The following is a 27,582-nucleotide window of genomic DNA, read 5'->3' on the forward strand; positions in this document are numbered from 1 at the left end:
GCGGTCAACGGAGCCAGGTTGGATTGCACCGTGCGTTACCGCACGGAGCCCCTCCTAATGTGCATCGGACCTCATCACGAGGAAATTGTATTTTTTGTCCTTCCTAATTGCACTTCTGAAGTTCTCCTTGGACTACCCTGGCTTCAACACCATTCCCCAACCCTGGATTGGTCCACTGGGGAGATCAAGAGTTGGGGTCCCTCTTGTTCCAAGGACTGCCTTCAACCGGTTCCCAGTACTCCCTGCCGTGACCCTGTGGTTCCTCCTGTATCCGGTCCCCCTAAGGTCATTAAGGACTCTGCCTGCCACAGGAAATGCCTCTCCCCCCCTCCCAGTCCCATCAGGCAAGCCTCTGTGTCCCCTCATGGCCCTCGTCCTGGTGTCACACTGCCCCGTGCCAGGTCTCGCCCTCTGCCCTCTCTCCCCATTCCTACTCCTGCTGTTCTGCCTGCCGTTGAGGAATCCCTCCATCCTTTCCCGGTGTCCTCATCCCAGGGGAGGCAGTTACCGGACAAAGAGAAGGGGAGACCTAAGGGGGGGGTTACTGTTACGCCTAGCGCTCCGGGCCCCCGCTCCTCCCAGGAGCGCTCACGGCGTCTTTCTCCCTGCAGCTCCCCGGTCAGTCTCGCTGACTGGGAGCGCTGCTCTGTCATGGCCGTTGGGGATGCGATTCGCACAGCGGGACGCGCCCGCTCGCGAATCGCATCCCAGGTCACTTACCCGTTCCCGTCCCCTGCTGTCATGTGCTGGCGCGCGCGGCTCCGCTCTCTAGGGCGCGCGCGCGCCAGCTCCCTGAGACTTAAAGGGCCAGTGCACCAATGATTGGTGCCTGGCCCAATTAGCTTAATTGGTTCCCACCTGCTCCCTGGCTATATCTGGTCTCCTCCCTTGCACTCCCTTGCCGGATCTTGTTGCCCTTGTGCCTAGTGAAAGCGTTTTGTGTGTTTAAAGCCTGTGTACCAGAACTTCTGCTATCTCCCCTGACTACGAACCTTGCCGCCTGCCCCCGACCTTCTGCTACGTCCGACTTTGCTTCTGCCTACTCCCTTGTACCTCGCCTATCTTCAGCAGCCAGAGAGGTGAGCCGTTGCTAGTGGATACGACCTGGTCACTACCGCCGCAGCAAGACCATCCCGCTTTGCGGCGGGCTCTGGTGAAAACCAGTAGTGTCTTAGAACCGGTCCACTAGCACGGTCCACGCAATCCCTCTCTGGCACAGAGGATCCACCTCCTGCCAGCCGGCATCGTGACACGACAGAACTTGGAAAAATACTGGACTCTGTGATCTGAAACAATATGCTATGGAAGACAAAGATGAAAGATATGTAGTAAGAAGTACTTCGCCAGCTATGGAGCGGATGGAAGACCAGGTAGAGGGATGAAATTAGCTATCTTGGAGAAGCGATCAACTATGACCCAAATGACCATGTTATTATGGGATGGTGGCAGATCGCTGATAAAATCCATAGTGATGTGGGACCAGGGAGTCTCCGGAATGGGCAAAGGTTGTAAGAGTCCAGCAGGTGTCACAAGAGTGAACTAAATCAGAAACATCACGTTCAAGATGTGGCCACGAGTAGTGCCAAGAGATTAGAAGTAAAGTCTTACATACTCCAGGATTACCTGCCAAAAAAGAATAATGACCCCATTTCAGGACCTTGCATCTCAATCTGGCGGGCACAAAGGATTTTCCAGGAGGAGCTTGCTGAATATCGGCAGGAGCGGCAGAAACCAATCGATCAGGAGGAATGATGTGACTTGGCGTGCAGTCCAAACCTAAGATGTCAGAGGACCTGGAGAGAGCATCAGCTCTGATGTTCCTGTTAGCTGGACGGAAATGAATTTAGAAAAGAACAATGACCACCTTGCCCAGGAAGGAGTCAATCACTGAGCAGACTGAAGGTACAGAAGATTCTTTTGGTCTGTGTAGATGCTGGCCAGATGTGATGACCCTTCCAATAAATGTCACCATTCCTCCAAAGCAATCTTAATAGTGAGGAGTTCTTGATCTCCAATGGAGTAGTTCCTTTCAGCTGGCGAGAAAGTCCTAGAAAAAAACCACATGTTACAGTCTTGCCCTTGGCGTTTTTTTGGGTAAGAACGGCTCCGGCTCCAATGGCTCCGGCATCAACCTCCAAAATAAAGGGCTTCTACGGATCAGGTCTAGAAAGGGAGCAGAGGAGCAGAGGCAAACTCAGACTTTAAACAATAGAAGGCTTGTTCGGCCTCAGGAGGCCATGTCTTAGGATTAGTGCCCGTTTTAGTGAGAGCCACAATCGGAGCAGCCAAGGAGGAGAAATATGGGATAAATTGACGATAATAGTTTGCGAATCCCAGAAAGCGTTGAATAGCCCGAAGGACGAGGCCAATCCAATACCGCAGACAACTTTTCTGGATCCATCTGCAGGCCTTGATGGGAAACGATGTAGATTTCTTGAATAGACATTTCTCCAGTTTGGCGTAGAGATGATTCTTCCAAAGGCATTGTAGAAGCAGATGAACAGGAGTACGATGCTCCTCTAAGTTGGTAGAGAAGATCAAGATGTCATCTAGGAACATGACAACACAGGTGTAGAGAAGACCTCGGAATATATAATTAACAAATTCTTGAAAAACGTCTGGAGCATTGCAAAGACCAAAAGGCATCACGAGATATTCAAAATGTCCATCACGAGTATTGAAGGCCATTTTCCACGGCTCGCGGATAGGAATAAGGTTATATGCACCCCACAAGTCCAACTTGGAGAAGACCTTGGCTCCACGGAGACGGTCAAAAAGTTTGGAGATAAGAGGAAGTGGATAACCATTTTTGACCGTGATTTTGTTAAGTCCCCTGTTGTCAATACAACACAAAGAAGAAACCTGCTCCGACAGGAGAAGAGGACTTACGGATGAATCCCTTTTGGAGGTTCTCCTGATATACTCTGCCATGGCTTTGGTCTCAGGAACCGACAACGGGTAAATTCTTCCACGAGGAGGAGTGGTACCAGGCAGTAGATCAATGGGGCAATCGTATGAACGATGTGGAGGCAGGGAATCGGCCTGCTTCATGCAGAATACATCTGAAAAGTCTTGGTAAGGTGGAGGCAGACCAGGCGGAGGAGGACAAGAAACAACTTTATGCTGGATTGACCTGAGACAAAGATTTTTACAGAACTGAAGAAGCTCTGAAGTACAGTGAGGCAGCATGTAACACTCACGTTTCTGAAGACAGGAACCCCGGTGGATCCGCTGGACCTGTGTGGCAGATGACTCGGGCCGTACCAGGGAGTGGAGTCTAAGGTGCCACTGGTTTTCACAAGAGCCTGCGCAAAGCGGGATGGACTTGCTGCAGCAGGCGGCACCCAGGTCGCTACCCCTGGCACGGCTCGACCACACAGGCGGATGAGGAGATTCAAGGCACAGGTAGCATACTGCAACTCATGATCAGGATAGCAGAAGGTCAGGGCAGGCAGCACAGAAGCGTAGTCAGGGACATAGCAGGAGGTCAGTAGGCAGGCGGCAAAGGTCAGGTCACAGAACAAGGGTCAGAAACATGGCAAGGCAACTCTCAGGAACACTTTCTCTCAGGCACTGGGCAACAAAGATCCAGCAGGGAAGTGTGGGAGGTGCAGGGACTTATAGAAGAGGCACAGGTGCTTCATATAATTATGGGCATACTGGTCCTTTAAATCTCAGAGCTCCGGCGCACATGCGCCGTAGGAGACAGGGACACGCACGCCGGAGCTGAGAGGCAGGAGAGGAGGCAGCAGAGGAACGAGGTAAGTGACGGGCTGGGATTCGCATGCGGGCGCAGAGTAGAGGGGGACAATGCACTCATGGCCAGCGTGTGCGGCCGGAGCGTAAGGCATGACAGTATCATCAGTTTTGGGGTCTATAGCAATAGAATAGAGGGAAATCATCAGTTTTTGGGGTGCATAGCAATAACAGCATATGCCCTGGATTACAGAGGTAACATCAGTTTTGGTGTGCATAGCAATGACGGTGTATGCCCTGCATTACAGAGATACCATTCGTAGATATAATTGCATCTTCAGTAAATCCTTACTTAAAACACTGTACACATGTTGCTGATGCTTATGTACCACCCACTGCTGAATTCTGGTATAAGGAGCAAGTGACTATGGGTATTACCAGATGAGAGATTAAAAACTTTAGTATTGTCACCATTGTTTTATTTTTTTACCAATTCTGTATTATTGTATAGTGTATACATAGGATTATTTGTTTTCCATTCAAAAATACTTTCTGACTGGAAAGGGTTAACTCTTATCAGTCCCACAGATTGAATATGAATCAAACATTGAAATACAGAAGTCTGATTGGTAAGGAACACACATTTGTGCCTCTATTCTCTTTCTGCATTCTCCAGCAAATTCATTTTTGCTCATCCCCTGTGCTTTACTATAGTGTTTCTAGCTATTGACAAACCCTTCAGAGAAGAGGCTGCACTACAGCTCCTCTACCATTCTCTCACATATCAGAGTAGGTTTAAAACCTGTGCACATATTGCACATTTGCATACTGAGTACATTCAGAGTTTCAGACCTCAAAGCTACAATACTAGTAGATAAGAGAAGATGATAGCTGGAAACATGCAAATTGATTCCAATGCCGGCACTATTTTTTTCTGCACCATAGAGTGGCCTACAGAAGTGACCGCAGCAATGTGCGTGTTTTTCTATGGCGAGACCTTTTACAATCACAAATATTTCAGTTACAAAAATATAGTACACTCTGATAAATAGCAGGTACTGTGGGGATGTGAGAATACACTGCTAACATGGCTACACGTCAGTCATTTTTCCAAATAGATTATATTCTGATTTCCACAAAATTATTTGAGGTTTTCCTCTAGCAATCTAGCAATGGAAAAACTTAAAAATTGTCAATATTGTACATGTTTATAAGGCCCTTTGGTATGAGCAATGCGAGGTTACATTAGCAGTTATTAGTCTCATAGGGGAAAGTCACAATGGTTTACTAACACCAGTGTTTCATAAACAGGTCTTATGTAAAATCTTTCCCATGTCCGTTGTGCTGGATTTATTGAAAGACACATATATCTGGTGCATTTGAGGCCTGTAAGCATTAAAGGGGTACTCTGCCCCTAGACATCTTATCCCCTGTCCAAAGGATAGGAGATGAGATGTCTGATCGTGGTGGTCCCTGCCGCTGGGGATCCCGCGATCTCAGCTGCAACACCCCAGACATCTGGTGCACAGAGCAAACTTTGCCGTGTGCCGGATGACTGGCTATGTGAGGCGGAGACGTGTGACATCACGTCTGCGCCCCCTCCCATAGACTTGCATTGAGGGCATCACGAGTGGGGTGCGGCTGTGACGTCACAAGTCTCTGGCACTTAACCCAATGCTCTAAACGAACGCCAGGTGCAGCACGGTGATCGTGAGGTTCCCAGCGGCAGGAAACCTGCGATCAGATATCTTATCCCCTATCCTTTGGATAGGGGATAAGATGTCTTGGGGGTGGAGAACCCTTTAAAGTGCTATGCCAGCTCTGAGCTGGGGTAGATTTTCTCTACAATGTATACATCCTTGCAGGCATAAACTGTAGTAAATTCAGCACCTAGAAGGCCATGCCCCCTTTGCACTAGTTCCCCACCCACTTTTTGAAAACTGGTGCAGGCAGCATAAAATCCCCAAAAGTTGAGAATTTTTGTACAAAACAATTGCATCGTATTGATGCCAGGCACGTATGCATGATAAATCCCCTACCCCAGAAAACCGACAAGCATACTTAGCTGTATGGTAATCTACACTCAATATCAGCACCAGGTTGAACAGTCACAAAACATATTTTTTAGATGAGTTAACACAACAGGAAGCTACTAACAACTCTCACTAAACAAAAAACTCTTTTAAATACATTTTAACTTTATGTAGTTTGCTGAAGATTGGCAACACCTCACAACCCACTGAGATAGCACAGATATTTGATGAACATTATGAAGACCTATACAAAGCAGTCCTTGCTGATATATTGGATCCTAAAGGAATTTCCCAGGGATCCCCTCACTAGCTTCTGGCTGCTGCCATTCTAAGGCTATGTTCACACTATGGAAATTCCGCACGGAGAATCTTTGTGCGGACATTCCGCGGACCGCACAGCAATGCACCATCTCATAGACGGCTATGCATTCCATACGGAGTATGCAGGTGATGTACAGTACATGCTTGCTCAGTCAGTCACTGGACACAATGGAGACCTGTCCCAGCCCGTCTGAATAGGATTTCCTCTGTGTTGACATGTCACCAGGATTTGGTAAAGTGCACGGATCTGGGCAACTTTAGAAAGCCAGCAGCTGGGGAACAAGTGGGTGAACATTGCTTATTTTTTAAGGTACTCTACCTACCTTTACATTTTTTCCCTTCCTGGAAAACCCCTTTAAAAAACATAGAAACATAAAATGTTTTGGCAGATAAGAACCATTTGGCCCATCTAGTCTGCACAATATTCTGAATACTATCAATAATTCCTAGCCCTATCTTATATGAAGGATAGCAGTATGAATATCCCATCCACCTTAAAGAGAACCTGTCATCAATCCATATTTTCTAAACTAACTCAGATTATATTCCCTAACTACTCCTAACACCCCTCCTGCCCTTAAAACTATTTCCGAGCTTTAAAAAGCTGTGTGTCATACTTTTCCCCTTACTCACATTGAGTGAGCTCCCAGCAGGAGAAAGTGGGCCTTCCCCAGCAGGTGCAAAGTCACTGAAGCCTGTGAGAGCTGTGCCTCGCCATGCTCTGCACACAGTTCCTGGGTTTGGTCTCCTGCCAGGCCAGGAGGAGACCAAACTAACTGTTTGAATAGTGGCAGGGAACAGAACAGAGCTACCTAGTTGAAGTTTTTTTTAGTCACATTAAAAACATATAAAGGTTGAGAGTTTTAACAGCAAGCAAATAGCAAAGTGTCTTACAATTACATAATGAACAAAATATTAAAAGTTAAGTTTGGTGACAGGTACTCTTTAAACTCTTTCACTGTATTTGCAGCTATTACTTCTACAGGAAGGCTATTCCACTTACTTCCTTATATTACAGCGCAAACCTTTGTCTTTTCTTTCTTCCAAGCTACACATGTTAAAGTCCTTAAACCTTTCATAGTTAGTTTTGTCCTTAATAGCTTAGTAACTCTTCTTTGAACTCTTTGAACTCTCTTCTCCAGTACTGCACACAATACTGCACACAAAGTGAAGACTCATCAGTGCTCTGTACAGCGGCAGGGTCCCTTCCCTCTTTCTACTGATAATACCTCTTCTCATACACCCAAGCATTCTGTTAACATCTCCTGCTGCTCTATGACATTGTCTGCCTGCCTTTAAAGGGGTACTCTGCTGCTCAGCATTTGGAACACACTGTTCCAAACACTGGAGCCAGTGCCGGGAGCTCATGACATCATAGCCCCGCCCCTCATGATGTCACACCACGCCCCCTCGATGCAAGTCTTTGGGAGGAGACGTGACGGCTGTCACGCTTCCTCCCATAGACTTGCATTGAGGGGGCGGGGTGTGATGTCATGAGGGGGCAGGGAACTTGGAAAGGAATGTCTCAATAGTTCATGTAGGTGTAATGTGTAGGTGTTTCAATACTCTTCAACCTGCAGACCTCCAGTTGTTGCAAAATTACAACTCCCAGCATGCCCGGACAGTGGGGAGGACTAGTCCTTGCTGGATGTCCATTTTCACCGGGGGGGGGCCTCTTCTCCGCACTTCGGACCCGGCCCCGGACTAGTGACGATGCCTTGACGACGATGCACAGGGACGTTAATGCGCAACGTCCCTGTGCGTCGTCGTCAAGGCAACGTCACTAGTCTGGGGCCGGGCCCGAAGCACGGAGAAGAGGACCCCCCGGTGAAAATGGACAGCCCGCAATGACTAATCCTCCCCACCGGACGGTCCCTGCAGCATAGATGGCCCGGACCAGCTCACCCTAACTTCCCGCCGAGCGGAGGTGAGTACTAAACAAAAGGGGGGGGGGGGGGGGCTGGATGATGACGAAGGCCGCAGTGGTCTTCAACCTGCGGACCTCCAGAGGTTTAAAAACTACAACACCCAGCTTGCCCGGACAGCCGATGGCTGTCTGGGCATGCTGGGAGTTGTAGTTTTGCAACATCTGGAGGTCCGCAGGTTGAAGACCACTGATCAAGGGATTGACAGGCGGTGATGATGAGGGGGGGGATGATGACGGGGGTCTGGATGATTACATGGGGGGATGATGTATTTCCCACCCTAGGCTTATAGTCGAGTCAATAACTTTTCCTGGGTTTTTGGGATAAAATTAGGGGCCTCGGCTTATATTCGGGTCAGCTCATACTCGAGTATATACGGTATGTCCATATAGTGTATATACTGTAGAATGAATGGTAGGACTTTTAGCTTACAGTAGGTTAACAATATTGTATGTATAAAATAGACATTCACAGGTCTATACTAGACCCACTGGACATTAAAATTCCTAAAAGCTCTGCTCAAAAACTAAAATTCAGTGAAAGGTACATTATAGAAATCAGCACTTCTGTGAAAAATCACATGACCCATTCCTAATTCCCAGAGATCCCAGTTTAATTTTATGTATTATGTCTTGATTTATTGAAGGTTCCATGCCAAAGGTATTATATATGTAAATAGTGAACCATGAAAGAATTTTAATTTATTTTCATCTTCAACCCTTAATATTTCCATGTCTAATATTTGACGAAAGCACATAATGGTATAACATGATAGATTGTCTCAATCAAGGCAACGACCCCTTTCAATCCAATGTTCTTTGGGAATCCTGTCACACCTTCACACCTCTATTATTATTTAAGGAATTCATAGCACTAACTCTTTCCTTAATGTATGTAAATCCTCTCACACTCCTATTGAAGACTCCCTGCTGAGATGATCTGCACTTATGGATATATATACACCTACTGAGATGAGCTGCAGTACAACACAAGGCCTTATGAGACAGATATTCAACTAACATACTAGTGCATTAAATGTTCCCAAAAAACTATTTTCCTGGACCACAGCTAAAATCACAAGTATTTACCAGACCTGTGCTTTGCTTCTGACTACTAAAAGGGTAAGTTACTTACTGACTAGAAAATTCTAGAATATTTGATAACTCGGTAAAATATGAATGCACTAGTTACTTTTCATCCAGGAATCCTACAAGGCTAAAATCGAGACAAAGTATAAAAAGTTTTTAACGTTTAACTTATCTTTTTTATTGTAATTTAAATATTTACACTTTTAAAACTGTAAGCTTACTTTTATGAATTTTCTATAGCATATAAAGAACTGCTCATAAAGCGAACCCAACACTTTTACTATGAGCAGGAGAAATCTTAAAATGTGGGAAACTGCTTCCCTACAGCTGTTGTGTTACATACAGGATATAGGCTGCTACTATACAGAATATTGTAATCACTATTCTGCTGAAAGACTCTTCTAAGGTGAATCGTGTGGAATTAGATTTTGGTTAATTTTATCTTAAGAAATAGTTCTTTACTGAACTGCTATCTCAGATAGTCCTAAAGTCTCCAAAAATAAAAGTCTTACAAAGAGACCACCACTAGGGGATGGAAGCAACACATTTCTTATTTTCTCCTACATACTTTAATAAAAAGCTGTATAGATACAAATATAGATTTTTACTATGAAATTATATGAATTCTTAAAAGGAAGCAGCATGCCTGAACTATTCGTAAGGTTAGCACTATGCTGGTACTGCTGTTTATTGGGTGTACTTTACTGGCACTATTGTTTACTGGGGTATTGCCAGCATGATTTATGTTGGGCATCCTATTACACCTTTATTTATTGGGAGTACTTTACTAGACTGTTTCTTTTGAATGACCTTCTTGTGGCGCTGTTTTTGGGGTCATTGTGTTGACAGTATAGCTAGAGTTATTTAGCACCAATGGACAGGTTGTGTCCCATTCACATGAACTGGAAATGTTACTGGACATTCTTTGTCAACGGTCATTCCACAGGGAGGGGGAGGCTGAGCTCTGAGCTTCTGCTATTGTGAATGGTGTCTAATGGTGTCACTAACAAAACTCTTTCACTGTAATCCTGTACAAATTACTATCCAGCAGCATCCACCTTATGATCGTGGACAAAACAGGATCGTAGACAAAGTCTCAGTTTGGTTTTAGGCCTACTGGCCAAAAGAAAACGGCAAGATTTCAGAATTATTTTAAAATATAGATTGTTAAATAGAAACAATGGGGGAGATTTATCAAAACCTGTGCAGAGGAAAAGTTGCCTAGTTGCCCATAGCAACCAATCAGATTCCTCCTTATATTTTTGACAAGGCCTGTGAAAAATGAAAGAAGCGATCTGATTGGTTGCTATGGGCAACTCAGCAACTTTTTCTCTGCACAGGTTTTAATAAATCTCCCCCAATATCACCAACATTTTCTTACATTTTTTTAACATAATACTTGATTTAAACAGTAGATTATTTTCTAATGACACCATGTTCCCTTAAACATGTGAAAGGTGCAACAATGACTATACTTTATTACATAGGTTCCGGCACTGGAAATCAGCATGTATTTGGTCACCTTATGTTGCAGTAAATAAACAAAATATGATTTTTCTTTTTTGTTGTTGTGCTAATGCATTTCTGAATTTAGCTTTGGTAGCCTGTAATCTCCTCCTGTAATAATCCTCCTGAAGGGAGTCTTTTCTCTATGTTTCAGGGATGTGTTGAACCTTAGAGCTAACTTTAGTGAAAGAGGCTTCCTGACTTGGTATTAAAGTTGAACTGCAGCACTAGACACTTATATCCTAGCTGCAGGGTAGGGGATAAGTGTCTGATCAAGGGGAGTCTGAATGCTGGGACCCCCACGATCTCCTATTTGAGACCCCCGCTCTGCTGTGGCTCTCCCGTGTAGGAGTCGTGTCGGCAGCAGTATGACGCAGCGGACGACACTCCCCCACCATGTATCTCTATGGGAGAGGCGAAGATGAAGCGTTCGTGCATCCCTGCCTCTCCCATAGAGCTGTACGGAGGGGCGTGTCGTCGACCTCAGTGAGATGGACGACACACGCATTAGCCGCGCAGATGCCTGCAAATGCCAAGTCCCCATACAGGAGATCACGGGGAGATCCCACCGTTTGGACCCCCTGGGATCACCCAATTATGCAGATAGGGAATAAGTGTCTAAGACTGCAGTACTCCTTTAAAATCACATCAACTACAGTTTTGCTCTTAGGATAGGAGCATAGTTCCCCAGGCCCTACCAAGATTTGGCATTTAATGTTTCACATAGTATTTTAAATTATTTTTCTGTTTAGAATGAAACAAATATAAAAAGTCCACCTGTTAGCGTATTACCAAGAAAAATAGATATTGATATCAATCTATTCTTTTATTTTCCAGGAAAGATGACCGCTGAAACTACAGTCAACTTCAATAATGAAACACTAAAGAGCACAGCTATTACTGACATTTATAACATTACAATGGACAATATTTCAATAAATGCCACCAAAATCCCAATGGATTTTACTGACCCTCTACCTATCATCATCTCTCTTGTGTTCATTTTCCTCCTCCTTGCCACCTGCCTCATTTTTGTAACATTGTGCAAGCCTGCTGCCTTAGATCAGTCTCTATATGGACCACGGGAATTCATGCCCTATCACGTGGAAGATGCCAGTGAGCCACAGCTCAGACTTTGGAAGAGGATAGGCTCACTCAGGCAATCCATCAACAGCTTCAGACGTAGTCGGCCAATCTCTCACTGCCAAAGGACTTGTCCAAGGCAAATTACAACAACTCAAGACAGGTCTTTTTTTGAGTCCACAAAAATGTGATGACCATGTTCATCATCTTTATTATCTTTATTTCTCTTGTTGAATTAGATTCTTCATTTTCTTTTTTCGCTAAATGAACAATGAAGAAAGGGCTGAAATGGCAACAGCACTGAAGCAATCATAGTTACACCACACATCCGTACCAATAACTTCTGCTCAGTACAACGCTATAGTCATATATTTCTGTACATGTACAATTTTTTGTCTGTCTTGAGTTGGAATGGCAGCATTGGAACTCTAGATAATAAAGTCCAAGCATGAAATAGACATAGATAAATTTAGTCGTAATTTTAGTTGGTCTTTCTAAATGAATTGTTGTCACGTCTGGCTGCACATCTTCACAAGTCTGCAATCATTAAAGATTAAACATGCAGCTCTAATAAAAGTTGCCTTTTTACAAATGTAAATATTTACAATGTTTTTTTTTCTTTTTCTATATAACACGTCAATTAAAAACGGAAGTGCAGTAGATAAAAAAAAACTGTAAAATTATGTAGTGTAGAAAAGCATAAGACAATTCTCTCTAATTGGAGGTAATGAATATTCACAAACAAAACAGGCATCAAGGAGCACAGCCTGTTCCTGTGGGATTGACAACATAATGTTTAGTTTATGTGCACTTTTCTATATTCTCATTTTAACTATGAATCTAACGTTTACAGCTAATAACACCTACACTTTATCTTCATTACATCACAGTACAGACTGTAACACTTGTTGTGATCTGCAATGATTGGGGAAAGACTTTGGAAGGTCTATAATGATCTTTGCTACTCTCCACCTGTGGACAATATATATTAGCAGATTTTGGGGGAAATTTACTAAGACCTGCGTATCGCACTGGACCCTGAATAAATCTGCCTGTGCAGTGACAGGGCCGTATACTGAACAGTGAAATCTGCTCCGCCCTTGTGCAGATTTCTGCTGTATTGAAAGCTTGCATAGAGACGCTGCCACACCCTCTTGACTCCTCGCTTGGCACACTATTTGAAAAGTGGCATGCTTGGCAAAAAGTCACAAATTTGCGACTTTTTGACACCACAAATATGTGGGTAAATAGTTATAAATTTGTGATAAATTTCCCCCTTTGTGTATGGTAAATGCCATTTAGCTTTAACATCGGCTAGAAGTACTTTGGACTATTGTTAGACTAAATTCTGATTTCCATGTCCGCAGAAAGAATGAACCTGTCCATTCTTTCTGTGGACTACACAGGGAATGCATTGCCGTCTATGAGATGGTGCATTCCCATGAGGTCCTAGTGCCGGCATGTTATGTCGGCGCCCGCAGCACAGAGATTTTCTGTCCGGACATTCCAAGCTGTGAACATAGCCTTATTATTATCTATCTATATCGGCTAATAGCATTATTGCCAATCTGATGTGCTGTTTTAATCTATTAGCATGTCACTGATGCATTTTTAGCATAGCGTTATTTTAGGCGATTTTAAATGTTGTTTATCCTTTGTATAGCTATTATTGCAGTAGGGTGCTGAGATAGGAGGTTTTCAGATATGGACATCAATCTAGGTGGATGAATTTATTGCTCCATGTATAACAGAATTTTTAAAAAATGAATAGAATGCTGGAGGAATTACTCATACCAATAATTCCATCGTACGACCTGTGCACAAAGTGCAATTTTAGTCAAAATCTGGCAAACATCTTTTTTAAACTAATATGCAGGAGTTGCTCTAAATTTAATATGGACATGCGGTTTAATAAAATTTTTATTCTGTAGTGTGCAAACACAGAATCTGATCCTCTTTTCTTGCTAAAGTCCACAAGGGATGAATTGGACAAATAGTATATATACTATCTTTAAGGAACATAAGCTCTTTAGTGCATTTTTTAATCAGTTACCAAACTACACATTCCATAATTTGTTGTTTGTAAGTGTAAGGTCACTTTCTTCCATCCCACACATCAGCCACCCCACCCATTGAAACACAAATGAGCTGCATTCCATTCAAAAGACCAGTGTTTTGTAACCAGGGTGCCTACTGATGTTGCAAATATACAATTATTTGCAGAATGATCTCTCTCCCACCCAGCGGTGGCTTCACCCATTAAAGCAGGACAGGCTCCCTTTGCACCGTTGACTAGTGATGTCACGTCTAGGCCACACTGCAACCTGGGAATCAGGAGGCCTGAGTAATTTTGTATGCTGTTAAAAATTATTATTGGGGTGAAAATCACAGAAGAATTGCGAGACCACCGTCACACAGGTACAGACACTATATTATGAACTACACTAACTTTACAGCCCCCTGTAGCACAGTCAAATAAAAAAAAATCCTGGAATACCCATTTAAACCTAGCTCAAGACTTACATGTCTTTACAAATCCCCATCATTGTTTATCAGAAATGTCAATACATATACAAGGAGTGTATTTCAGTTCAACAGATAATTATACAGAACTCATGGACACTGTTATCATTAATATAGAATTTGTAAACCATATGTACATGTATATTGGAGATTATATTAGGGCTTTATTATAGGAGGGGCAAAAGGAGCAACCTGGTTCCACCTTTATAGATTGATCCTTGTGAACTGTCTGCTTCATATGTTTCATATGATTCATAGAGATTTACCTTTTCACATATACATCTTCCTCCATGAACAGATTTCCTTATCCTAGCTATGCATGCAAGCCAAACCTTACATATTGGCTCATGCCTATTTTTATTTAGTACTAGCTGAATACCCGGCGTTGCCCGTTTTTTCCTTCCTTATCCTTGTTGGGGAGGGAAATAAACAAAGGAGGAACCTTTTGACTTCATATCCCGTCCTCATATATTGTTGTCATATCCCAACCCCATATCCTGTCCTCATATCCCAACCTCATATCCCATCCTCACATCTCGTCCTCATATCCCGACCTCCTATCCCGAACTCTTATCCCAACCTCCTATCCCGTCCTCCTATCTTGACCTCCTATCTCAATCATCTATCCCATCCTCCTATCTCGACCTCCTATCCCGACCTCCTATCTCGACCTCCTATCTCGACCTCCTATCCCGACCTCCTATCTCGACTTCCTATCCCGTCCTCCTAGCCCAACCTCCTATCCCGTCCTCCTATCTCAACCCCCTATCCCGTCCTCCTATCTCCACCTCTTATCCCGACCTCCTATCCCGTCCTCCTATCCCGTCTTCCTATCCCGTCCTCCTATCTCGACCTCCTAGCCCAACCTCCTATCCCGACCTCCTAGCCCGACCTCCTATCTTGACCTCTTAGGCCGTCCTCCTATCTCCACATCATATCCGGTCCTCATATCCCTACGTCCTAACTCGACCTCCTATACCGACCATCCCATCCTCCTATCTTGACCTTCTATCTTGACCTCCTATCTCGACCTCCGATCCCGTCCTCATATTCCGTCCTGTAATATGTAATATCTCCAGCCATACAGAAGTTATGTGAGAACATACATTTCCCATTGATTTGCATGGGACTTTAAACAAAACCCCCAACCCTCACAAATGGGGTAGTTAAGGGTTAAATTAACTATCCTATATTTTAAGTGGACATATAAGTAACATGTGACCAAGTATTATCGAAATATCTCCAGCCGTTTGGAAGTTATGCAGTAACATATATTTCCCATAGACTTGTATAGGACTTTAAACGTAAACCCCGCCCCTGGAAAATGGGGTTAAGTAAGGGTTAAATTACCTATCCTATGTTTGTTGTTGACATATAAGTAACATGTGTGCCAAGTTTCATGTTAATATCTTTAGCCGTTTGGAAGTTTTTGTGGAACATACATAGACACACACACACACACGTTGAGTTTTAAATAAATAGACTAGCTGAGTACCCGGCGTTGCCCAGTTTTTCCTTCCTAATCCTTGTTGGGCAGGAAAATAAACAAAGGAGGAAGCTTTTGACTTCATATCCCGTCCTCATATATTGTTGTCATATCCCAATCTCCTATCCTGTCATCATATACTGACTTCCTATCCCGACCTCCTATTCTGTCCTCCTATCCTGTCCTCCTATCCCATCCTCCTATCCCGACCTCCTATCCCGTCCTCCAATCCCATCCTCCTTTCCAATCCTCATCTCTCGACCTCCTTTCCCGTCCTCCTATCCCGTCCTCCTTTCCCGTCCTCCTATCCCGTCCTCCTATCCCATCCTCCTATCCCGACCTCCTATCCTGATCAATGGCAAAGCGAAAAAGAACCTTTGGATGGCACTGCTGGTTCCAATGGTGTAGGTAACAAACTGTAGCCAGAGATGCAGGTAATACAAAACACTGGACAGTTTATTGGACGAACCATAAAACAATAAAATAAGAGGATTACGCGTTTCAGGGGAGCCTCCCTCTCTTCAGATCAGTATCCTGACTATCCTATATTTTAAGTGGATATATAAGTAACATGTGATCAAGTATTATCGAAATATCTCAAGCCGTTTGGAAGTTATGCAGTAACATATATTTCCCATTGACTTGTATGGGACTTTAAACATAAACCCCGCCCCTGGCAAATGGGGGTGAGTAAGGGTTAAATCACCTATCCTATGTTTGTTGTTGACATATAAATAACATGTGTGCCAAGTTTCATGATAATGTCTTTAGCCGTTTGGACGTGATGCTGGAACATACACACATACACATATACACATATACACACACACACACGTTGAGTTTTATATATATATATATATATATATATATATATATATGTATATTTTATATATCTATCTATATATATATATATATATATATATATATATATATATATATATATATAGATATATAGTTACATGGCCAGCTTTACATGTGGCAGCATGAATGATGTGCATGAAAATCTGATAAAAGTAGTATTAAAGGGGTACTCTACTGGAAAACATTTTTTTTAAATCAACTGGTGCCAGAAATGTAAACAGATTTGTAAATTACTTCTATTAAAAAATCTTAACCCTTCCAGTACTTATCAGCTGCTATATGTTCCAGAGGAAGTTCTTTTCTTTTTGAATTTCCTTTCTATCTGACCACAGTGCTCTCTGCTGACACCTCTGTCCATTTTAGGAATTGTCCAGAGTAGGAGCAAATCCCCATAGCAAACCTATCCTGCTCTGGACAGTTCCTAAAATGGACAGAGGTGTCAGCAGAGAGCACTGTGGTCAGACTGAAAGGAAATTCAAAAAGAAAAGAACTTCATGCGGAGCATATAGCAGCTGGATATACTGGAACGATTAAGATTTTTAAATAGAAGTAACTTACAAATCTGTTTAACTTTCTGGCACCAGTTGATTTAAAAAAATATTTTCCAGGGGAGTACCCCTTTAAAGGTCCCCCATACACATTTCGGCAGGACCATACAACTTTCTATTGTGCCTGGGGGCCTCCTGACTCTTCTTCAACAAATGATGTTTGAGAAAAGAAAGATCAGCCATAGTGAATTTCTGCATCCGATCTGTATGATTTCCCAAGAGATGAGCCACCAGAGGTATCTGACAGTAGCTTTATCTCTATTCTTTGAAAAGACATGAACATTCGGCCAAGCTGAGCATGCATGTTCATGGAGAACTGGGACAAATAGCTGTAAGTTGAACAAGCGTTTGTTAAGCTTTACAGAACATGACAGGTCATTTATTCGTACAGATTGCAGTCTATGGAGCAGTAACACTAAAAATATCTTTGTGCAGCTACAACTTTGGGGTCTATACATATGATGAACGTCAGCTGGGCATCTAATGTGTATGCCCGACATACTGCTGACAAAGGTGCCCGGCTATAAGGTGTATGCCCAGCTTCAGTTAGACATTTTAATACATGGTTATCACACAGAAAAAGACTTAAACCATGCTGTGCAATTGTGGAACGTCACACATGCCATAAAATGAGTTTGGTCTTTTTCCCTTCAACGAATGTTGTTTTTTCCTGCTCTATATCTTACAAATGTCTTGTGAATTTATTACTTTATTACTGTTTCATGCTCATGTGGTTGTTCTACATTCCATGGATAAGCTCAACAGTGACACCATTTGCATACATGAGGGAATTACATTAAGAAGTAAACTACTTACTATGCCTTCAAATTTTTAACAGTAATAGGTGTAAGCGTGAAATACATATAAATACATAATACAAACATATAACACTATATAGTAGTATAATACTAATACATTCTACTGCAAAAAATCCATAACTTTATCTATTTCTGTAAAATTCTTTTATTTACCCTGTATCTGCAAGCTTAATATATGCACTTCAGACCTTTTAACCTTTTTCACATTATGTTATGTTGTGGCCTTGCGCTAAAATAAAAAAATTAATAAAGAAGTATTTAGGCCCTCATGCCAGAGATGTTTCTACACGTTGATTGGAATCACCTGTGGTAAATTTGGTTCATTGGACAGGATTTGGAAAGACAAAGCCCTGTCTGTATAAGGTCTCACAGCTGACAATTCATATCAGAGCAAAAACCATGCCGTTGAGGGGGAAAGAACTGCCTGTAGAGCTGAGACAAGAGCATAATGACCTCCATAATGCTTAAATGGAAGAAATTTGGAACAACCACTCTTTCCACGACTCTTCCTAGAGCTGGTCGCCTCACCAAACTAAGCGATTGGGGGAGAGAGGTGACCAAGAATTCAAATGTCATCTGTTACTCCAAACGAAAGATTCTGGGGGAATTTATTATCGTTTTTCAAAAAGAACATACCAAGTTGTGATTTCAGTTGATATCATGCAGTAGTCAGAAATTTATGATGTGCAACTTTTCAGTTTGGCACATCTTTGGATGCAAATGTACTAACTGAGGCGAAATCTACACCAGCCCTGACTTGCCTACCAAAACTGACAGTGGACAGCATTATCAAAATGTTGCAAATTTTGGTGCACGGGTTAAAAAGTAGCACAAAAAGTCAGGGAGCTAAGTGGAGTACTGAAGTAAGTAAAGGAGTTTGCAAAACAGCACCTGAAGGAGTCCAAAACTGTGAGAAACAAGATTCTTTGGTCTGATGACATCAAGATTGACCACATTTGGGCCACATTTCTAAGCCTCAGGTGTGGAGGAAACCCCCACCAGGCCAGTACAATCCCTACAATGAAGCATAGTGGGGGCATCATCATACTGTGAGGGGGATTTAAAGCGACTGGGACAGGGAGACTGGTCATGGTTGGGGGAAAGATGATGGTAGCAATATACAGATATATTCTTAAAGGGGTAATCCGCTGCTCAGCGTTTGGAACAAAATATTCCAAATGCTTAGAGCCGGCGCCAGGAGATCGTTATGTCATAGCCCCCTCCCATAGACTTGCATTGAGGGGGCAGGACGTGACATCATGAGGGGCGTGGCTATGACATCATGAGCTCCCGGCACCGGCTCTAATCGTTCGGAATATTTTGTTCCAAACACTGAGCAGCAGAGTACCCCTTTAATGAAATTAATCCAGATGGCTCTGAACATCAGACTGGGCCAAAGGCTAAACTTCTAACAACACAATGACACTAATCGCACCATGAAGACAACATAGTAATTGCTTGGGGACAACTCTGTGATACCTAAATACTTATGCTAATGCCATATTTTAGTTTTTTCTTTTTAATAAATCAGCAAAGATTTTAACATTCTGTTTTCACTGTCATTATGGGGTTTTAATTGTAGAATAGGGAGAAAACTAGATTTTTTTTTCTTTAGCAAAAGGCTACAACATAAAATGCAAAAAAGTATCTGAAAACTTTCTCAATGCATTGTATGCACAGTTATGTAAAGCTAATAAGCCAAGTAGGATAGACCAGAAATATATTCAGTAGTGTTAGTGATAATTAGGTACCGTATTTTTCACCGTATAAGACGCACTTTTTCTTCCCCCAAAACTGGTGCGTCTTATACGGCAAATACACATTAAAACCGGCGGTCCTTATGGCCATCAACGGCCGCGACCCACGGCTAATACAGGACATCACCGATCGAGGTGATGCCGTGTATTAACCCTTCAGAAGCGGCGATCAAAGCTGACCGCCGCGTCTGAAGCAAAAGTGACATTAACCCGACTGCTCAGTCGGGCTGTTCAGGACCGCCACAGTGAAATCGCAGCATCCCAAACAGCTTACAGAACACCGGGAGGGACCTTACCTGCCTCCTCTGTGTCTGCTCTGTGCCGGGACCCCCTGCATGGCCGGTGTTTTCCTTCGTCGTCATCACGTCGTCGCACACCATAGGAGCGGCATGTGTAGCGACGTGATGGCAGCAACAGAGAGCGAGGTTACAGGGCAGCAGAGATGTTCCAGAGCGACGGGGACACCCCAGGGACGCGGCAACAGCAATGGAGGGTGACATCCAGGGCAGCGATGACGGGTCCGGAGCGGCAGGGACACGTGAGTATTACCTCCTATACCAGTGGTCTTCAACCTGCGGACCTCCAGATGTTGCAAAACTACAACTCCCAGCATGCCCGGACAGCCAACGGCTGTCCGGGCATGCTGGGAGTAGTAGTTTTGCAACATCTGAAGGTCCGCAGGTTGAAGATCACTGTCCTATAGTTTACATTGTATTTGGTTCAGAATCTTTATTTTCTAGATTTTTATGCTTTAAAATTGGGTGCGTCTTATTTGCCGGAGCGTCTTATATGACGAAAAATATGGTACATAGAAAGTAGCAGTCCAAACAGTCAAATTGTGTCAGACAGTGTCCGCAAAGGTCTATTACATTTTAAAATAGTTAGATTTTTTTTTTTTTTTTCCAGATAAACTTACAGCCAATATGTAAAAATAAATATTATAAATACCTGAATAATGCTGCTGGATTCAGGAATATTTTCAGGAACTGTGGCTTCATAACTGCTTTTCAAAAAGATTGGTCTGTTATCATTGATGTCAAGTACTGTCACTAGGACAGTGGCTGTTCCGGTTTTGCGATTTCCTGCTGGTCCATTATCTGTGAACAAACATAACAAATCTAATTGCAAACAACTAATTTCAACTGATGTGTGTGTGTATACTGTATATATATATATATATATATATATATATATATATATATATATATATTTATATATATATATATATATATATATATATATATATATATTTTTTTTTTTTTTTATTATTATTATTTTTCCCGTAGTTTTAGTCAAACTGTATTTTCTTACCTATAGCTTCCAGGATTAGTGTGTAAGAGGCCATGGTCTCCCGGTCAAGATTCACAACTGTTCTTAAAATGCCATCACGAAACCCAACCATGAACTTCCCATCTTGGTTCCCTCCTACAAGAAAAAGTGTAGGATTTCTATTATACTAGAGCTAATATGCAGTATACAATGTCCACTGATCATGTTGCCATTTAGCTGTCTGTTACATTGATCTATTGATTTTTAAAGTATACTTTTTCTTAAAGCAAATGTGTCACCTTTTTTACTTTTTTTTTATTTAACTGATTAGAGCCAGGAACTGAAACATATTCTTTTTTCTCATATGTGTCTATGTTCTGATTGTAATTTTTTTTATTTAATATTTTGTACATCATTATGGCAGCAGCCATTTTGCCTGAGCTGTTTTAGCTGTTCAGATAAGATGTATGATCACGGGGGTCCCGCTGCTAGGGACCCCTGGGATCTTCACTGCAGCACCCCTCTGTCATTACTGAACAGAGCAAACTCGCTCTGTGCGTAATGACGGGCAATACAGGGGCCGGAGCATTGAGACATCACGGCTCCGCCCCTCTTGACATCACGGCCGCCCCCTCAATACAAGTCTATGGAAGGGGGCATGGTGGCCATCACGCCCCCTCCCATAGACTTGCATTAAATGGGCACTGTCATGAAGTACAAAAATTGATATGTTGTAGTACTTAAGTACTACAACATATCTCTAATATACTTTAATTAAAAAAAGTGATTTTAAACAAGTTTAAAATCACTTTTAAATTCGGCCACTAGGGGTCGCCCTCCTAGTGGCCGAATGCATTCGGCAGTTATGTCACTACTGAATTTCGACTAATTGAAGACTGGCAATGAGTCGAAATTCAGTCACTGTGGTGCTCACTCCCGCCTGTCAATCAAACAGGCGAGAGCGAGCACGCTGATAGCTGGGGCAGCTCCACTGGCCTCGCGCACGGCTCTGCCCGCCCGCCCCCTTTACCCTGTCCCTGTGCCCACTAGTGTCACATGTGCCCCCCGCGAGCGCGATTGCTACCATCACCTCTAGCGGGGTCCCTGTGCCCACTAGCAGTGTCAAATGTGCCTCTCATTGAGACTCTCATGAGACTCTCAGGGTACGGGAATAGATTTAAAAGCCTCGCGCGCGGCTAACGTATTACTGCGCAGGCGCAACACTACGCAAATAGCGTAGGGCTAATGTAGGCAGCGCTAGGAGCCTGGCGTTAGCCCTAAGCTATTTGCGTAGTACTGAGCATGCGCAGTACTACATTAGCTGCGCGCGAGGCTTTTAAATCTGTTCCCGTACCCTGACAGGGACGGGGAACAGAGCCGCGCTCGGCATTCTTGTGACACCGCTATTGGGCACAGGGACCCCGCTAGCGGTGATGGTAGCGCTCGCGGGGGGCACATTTGACACCGCTAGTGGGCACAGGGACCCCGCTAGCGGTGATGGTAGTGCTCGTGGGGGGCACATTTGACACCGCTAGTGGGCACAGGGACCCCGCTAGTGGTGATGGTAGCGATCGTGCTCGCGGGGGGCACATTTGACACCACTAGTGGGCACAGGGACCCTGCTATCGGTGATGGTAGCGCTCGCGGGAGGCATTCTTGAGACACTATGACATTAGACAATAGGGTGCCTTCAGCTGTTTCACAACTACAATTCGCAGCATGGCCTGACAGCTAATAGCAATCATGGCATGCTGGGAGTTGTAGTTGGGAAACAGCTGGAGGCACCCTATTAGATAAATAAAACACTCATGCATAGACGATGTGAGGGCGGAAGCAAGCACCCAGCAAGGCATCAGTGACGTCACGCCTGCTGGGAAGCACTGCTTCCTGCCCTGCTTTATAGAGCAGATTTATAAGCACTAAATCTGCTCTATTAAAGCGATTAAAAAACATTTTGAAGCCAGGTAGGGGATTAGGGCTAGATTACTACTAGGTAGGGACATATTAGATTATATAGTACTTGGTGGGAGCTACCCTTTAAGGGGACGGCCCCTGTATCGCCCGTCATTACGCACAGAGTGAGTTTGCTCTGTGCAGTAATGACAGTGGGGTGCTGCAGCCGAGATCCCGGGGGTCCCCAGCAGCGGGACCCCCACGATCAGACATCTTATTCCCTATCCTTTGGATAGGGGATAAGATGTCTAGGGGCGGAGTACCCCTTTAAGAAACATAGAATGTGTTGGCAGATAAGAACCATTCGGACCATCTAGTCTGCCCAATGTTCTGAACACTATTAATAGTCCCTTGTCCTATCTTATATGAAGGATAGCCTTATTCCTATGCCATACATGCTTAAAGGGGTACTCCATTGCAAGACATTTGTTTTTTAAATCAACTGGTGCCAGAAAGTTAAACAGATTTGTAAATTACTTCTATTAAAAAAATCTTAATTCTTCCAGTACTTGTCAGCTGTTGCTTGCTCCACAGGAAGTTATTTTCTTTTTGAATTTCCTTTCTATCTGACCATAGTGCTCTTTGCTGACACCTCTGTCTATATCAGGAACTGTCCAGAGCAGGAGAGAGGTTTGCTATGGGAATTTGCTTCTACACTGGACAGTTCGAAAATGGTGTCAGCAGAGAGCACTGTGGTCAGACAGAAAGGAAATTCAAAAAGAAAAAAACTTCCTGTGGAGCATATAACAGCTGATATGTACTGGAAGGATTAATATTATTTAATAGAAGTAATTTTCAAATCTGTTTAACTTTCTGTCACCAGTTGACTTAGAAGAAAATGTTTTCCAGAGGAGTACCCCTTTAAACTCCTTCAACATATGTGCAGCTACCACTTTTGCAGTAAAGCTATGCAGATGCAGTATTCTGAAAAGAAAAAAAGCAGAAGAGCTCGCCCAAAGTATGCCCAAAGTATCAAGATTTCAGCAACATATATGACTCCTTTGCAGGGAGCTGCTCATCTCCTTTGAAGTACAACCTACAACAACCATTTAAGCATTAGTAGAGATATTTCCATGGTGCGGTCTCCACAAATAAGGAGGGATCCACCCTAATATTCATATGGCAAGGAGAAAAATAGGAATAACCTGTATCCACTGCACAACCACTAGTAGTCACTCTAGTTTAAAGTATACCTGTAGTTAAAGATGTTTTATATAATGTTCATAATACCATTATATGTATATTTGTGATACACATTGGTTAAAAAATTTGTATATTTTTGGGTGACAAAATGCTGTCCCTGCAGCTATTGCCTGTGTGTCTCTGCGAGGACACCAAATACAGCAAGTCAGAGCAGGACAAACAGGGCTCTGTACAGGCTCCTGGCTTGTCAATCATCCTGCTGCGTGAGCCAGGGGCATGTCACAGAGCCTTACTGCACGGAGCCCTGCTTGTCCTCCATGCACAGAGCCCTGCTTGTCCTCAGTGCACATAGCCCTGCTTGTCCTCACTTCACAGAGCCCTGCTTGTCCTCAGTGCACAGGGCTCTGCTTGTCCTCAGTGAACAGAGCCCTGCATGTCTTCCATGCATAGAGCCTTGCTTGTCCTCAGTGCACAGAGCCCTGCTTGTCCTCAGTGTACAGAGCCCTGCTTGTCCTCAGTGCACAGAGAACTGCTTGTCCTCACTGCACAGAGCCCTACTTGTCCTCAGTGTACAGAGACCTGCTTGTCCTCACTGCACAGAGCCCTGCTTACCATCACTGCACAGAGCCCTGCTTGTCATCCGTGTACAGAGCCCTACTTGTCCTCACTGCACAGAGCCCTTCTTGCCCTCACTGCACAGAGCCCTATTTGTCCTCACTGCACAGAGCCCTGCTTGTCCTCAGTGTACAGAGCCCTGCTTGTCCTCAGTGTATAGAGCCCTGCTTGTCCTCAGTGCACAGAACCCTGCTTGTCCTCAGTGTATAGAGCCCTGCTTGTCCTCAGTGCACAGAGCCCTGCTTGTCCTCCATGCACAAATCCCTGCTTGTCCTCACTACACAGAGCCCTGCTTGTCCTCAGTGCACAGAGCTCTGCTTGTCCTCAGTGCACAGAGCCCTGGTTGTCCTCAGTGTACAGAGCCCTGCTTGTCCTCAGTGCACAGATCCCTGCTTGTCCTCAGTGTACAGAGACCTGCTTGTCCTCACTGCATAGAGCCCTTCTTGCACTCACTGCACAGAGCCCTGCTTGTCCTCACTGTGCAGAGCCCTGCTTGTCCTCAGTGTACAGAGCCCTGCTTGTTCTCAGAGTACAGAGCCCTGCTTGTCCTCAGTGCACAGAGCCCTGCTTGTCCTCAGTGTATAGAGCCCTGCTTTTCCACACTGCACAGAGCCCTGCTTGTCCTCACTGCACAGAGCCCTGCTTGTCCTCAGTGTACAGAGCCCTGCTTGTCCTCACTGCACAGAGGCCTGCTTGTCCTCACTGCACAGAGGTCTGCTTGTCCCCAGTGTACAGAGCCCTGCTTGTCCTCACTGCATAGAGGACTGCTTGTCCTCAGTGTACAGAGCCCTGCTTGTCCTCAGTGCACAGAGGCCTGCTTGTCCTCAGTGTACAGAGCCCTGCTTGTCCTCAGTGCACAGAGCCCTGATTGTCCTCAGTGTACAGATACCTGCCTGTCCTCACTGCACAGATCCCTGCTTGTCCTCAGTGTACAGAGCCCTACTTGTCCTCACTGCACAGAGCCCTGCTTGTCCTCACTGCACAGAGCCCTGCTTGTCCTCACTGCACAGAGCCCTGCTTGTCCTCACTGCACAGAGCCCTGTTTGTCCTCACCGCACAGAGCCCTGTTTGTCCTCGCTGCACAGAGCCCTGCTTGTCCTCACTGCACAGAGCCCTGCTTGTCCTCACTGCACAGAGCCCTGCTTGTCCTCACTGCACAGAGCCCTGCTTGTCCTCACTGCATAGAGCCCTGCTTGTCCTCAGTGTATAGAGCCCTGCTTATCCTCAGTGTACAGAGCCCTGCTTATCCTCAGTGTACAGAGCCCTGCTTGTCCACAGTGTAAAGAGCCCTGCTTGTCCTCACTGCACAGAGCCCTGCTTGTCCTCACTGCACAGAGCCCTGCTTGTCCTCAGTGTACAGAGCCCTGCTTGTCCTCAGTGTACAGAGCCCTGCTTGACCCCAGTGCACAGAGCCCTGCTCGTCCTCAGTGCACATAGCCCTGCTTGTCCTCACTACATAGAGCCCTGCTTGTCCTCAGTGTACATCGTCCTGCTTGTCCTCACTACTCAGAGCCCTGCTTGCCTCAGTGTACATAGCCCTGCTTGTCCTCACTAGCTAGAGCCCTGCTTGTCCTCAGTGCACAGAGCCCTGTTTGTCCTCAGTGCACAGAGCCCTGCTTGTTCTCAGTGCACAGAGCCCTGCTTGTCCTCAGTGCACAGAGCCCTGCTTGTCCTCAGTGCACACAGTCCTGCTTGTCCTCACCACCCAGAGCCCTGCTTGTCCACCCACACTTCCTGTATATGGTCTCTTTACAGAGACACACATGCAATAGCTTCAGAGACATAAATATATATTTTTTTACCCAATATATTTTACAAATATACATATAATGTTATTTTCTACATTATATAAAACTTTTTTGCTAACAGGTACACTTTAATAATTATTTACATATTATGACTTGAGGTCCTTTTACACAGGGCAATTTTTTACCAAAAGGAATGCTTGTTTCCAATTGTTTACATTGGCTAATCACATCTTCAGACATAAAGATCACTGTTTGTTAGCAACACAGGATGTGCTGTCATCAATAATGAAAGTAAACAGTCGCATCAACAATTAAGTGACCATTCACTCCAAACTATTAGTTCATTTAAATAGGTCCTTCAAACAAGAACTGATGAACTTCTACAGAGTTGATTGTCACTTGTATAAGTCAATCGCCTGCTTGTAAATGGCTGTGTTTACATATTGCGGCTATTTAGCAGTACTGCAACTAAGTACCACATTTGTTGGTTGCTGTAAATGACCAAAATACCATTTTACTGTGTTTATGCAAATTGTGTTAAAACACATAATTTTTACTGAGCTTTTGGTCATTTGCTGTAAAACACAGCAAAAACGTATGTGACAATTAGTTGCAGCACTTAATAAGCCACAAGGTATCAAAACAGCCATAAAGGCCCCTTAGCTCCCTGTTATGAAAATGAGCATACATATTTGGCTACAACAACCATGTACGTTGGAAGTCAGAAGGAATGGCCATTTGGCTGGCTTTAAAAGGGTACTCCGCTGGAAAAAAAATGTTTTAAATCAACTGATGCCAGAAAGTTAAACAGGTTTGTAAATGACTTCTATTTAAAAATCATAATCCTTCCAGTATTTATCAGCTGCTGTATACTACAGAGGAAGTTATTTTCTTTTCAAATTTCCTTTCCGTCTGACTACAGTGCTTTCTGCTGACACCTCTGTCCATATCAGGAACTGTCCAGAGCAGGAAAGGTTTGCTATGGGGATTTGCTCCTACTCTGGACAGATCCTAAAATGGACAGAGGTGTCAGCAGAGAGCATTGTGGTCAGACAAAAAGGAATTTCAAAAAGAAAAGTACTTCCTCTGTAGTATACAGCAGCTGATAAGTACTGGAAGGATTTACAATTTTTAAATAGAAGTAATTTACAAATCTGTTTAATGTTCTGGCACCAGCTGATTAAACAAATATGTATTCCAGTGGATTTC

General features: G+C 43.9%; 2 protein-coding genes across 5 annotated transcripts in view; one reads left to right on the forward strand and one right to left on the reverse strand.

Annotated features, from left to right (window-relative positions):
• The window catches only part of C7H10orf105 (chromosome 7 C10orf105 homolog), a 41,187-nt gene extending 27,629 nt beyond the window's left edge, over positions 1–13,558 (forward strand). For 2 of the 4 annotated variants that reach the window (XM_056530716.1, XM_056530717.1), the window contains exon 3: positions 11,407–13,558. In XM_056530716.1, coding sequence (XP_056386691.1) covers positions 11,412–11,843 — 432 coding nt within the window. In that variant the 5' untranslated portion in view covers positions 11,407–11,411 and the 3' untranslated portion in view covers positions 11,844–13,558. Of the gene's footprint in view, positions 1–6,196; positions 6,334–8,896; positions 9,097–11,406 lie in introns of those variants that run through there. The other 2 variants (XM_056530718.1, XM_056530719.1) reach the window with 2 other exon arrangements.
• The window catches only part of CDH23 (cadherin related 23), a 1,135,250-nt gene that overhangs the window by 324,445 nt on the left and 783,223 nt on the right, over positions 1–27,582 (reverse strand). The window contains exons 26-27 of the mRNA XM_056530710.1: positions 20,957–21,070; positions 20,594–20,742 (exon numbers count right to left, since the gene is read on the reverse strand). Of these exons, the coding sequence (XP_056386685.1) occupies positions 20,594–20,742; positions 20,957–21,070 (263 nt within the window). The remainder of the gene's footprint in view (positions 1–20,593; positions 20,743–20,956; positions 21,071–27,582) is intronic.

The sequence above is a fragment of the Hyla sarda genome, chromosome 7 (genome assembly GCF_029499605.1).
Source record: "Hyla sarda isolate aHylSar1 chromosome 7, aHylSar1.hap1, whole genome shotgun sequence".
Taxonomy (NCBI): domain Eukaryota; kingdom Metazoa; phylum Chordata; class Amphibia; order Anura; family Hylidae; genus Hyla; species Hyla sarda.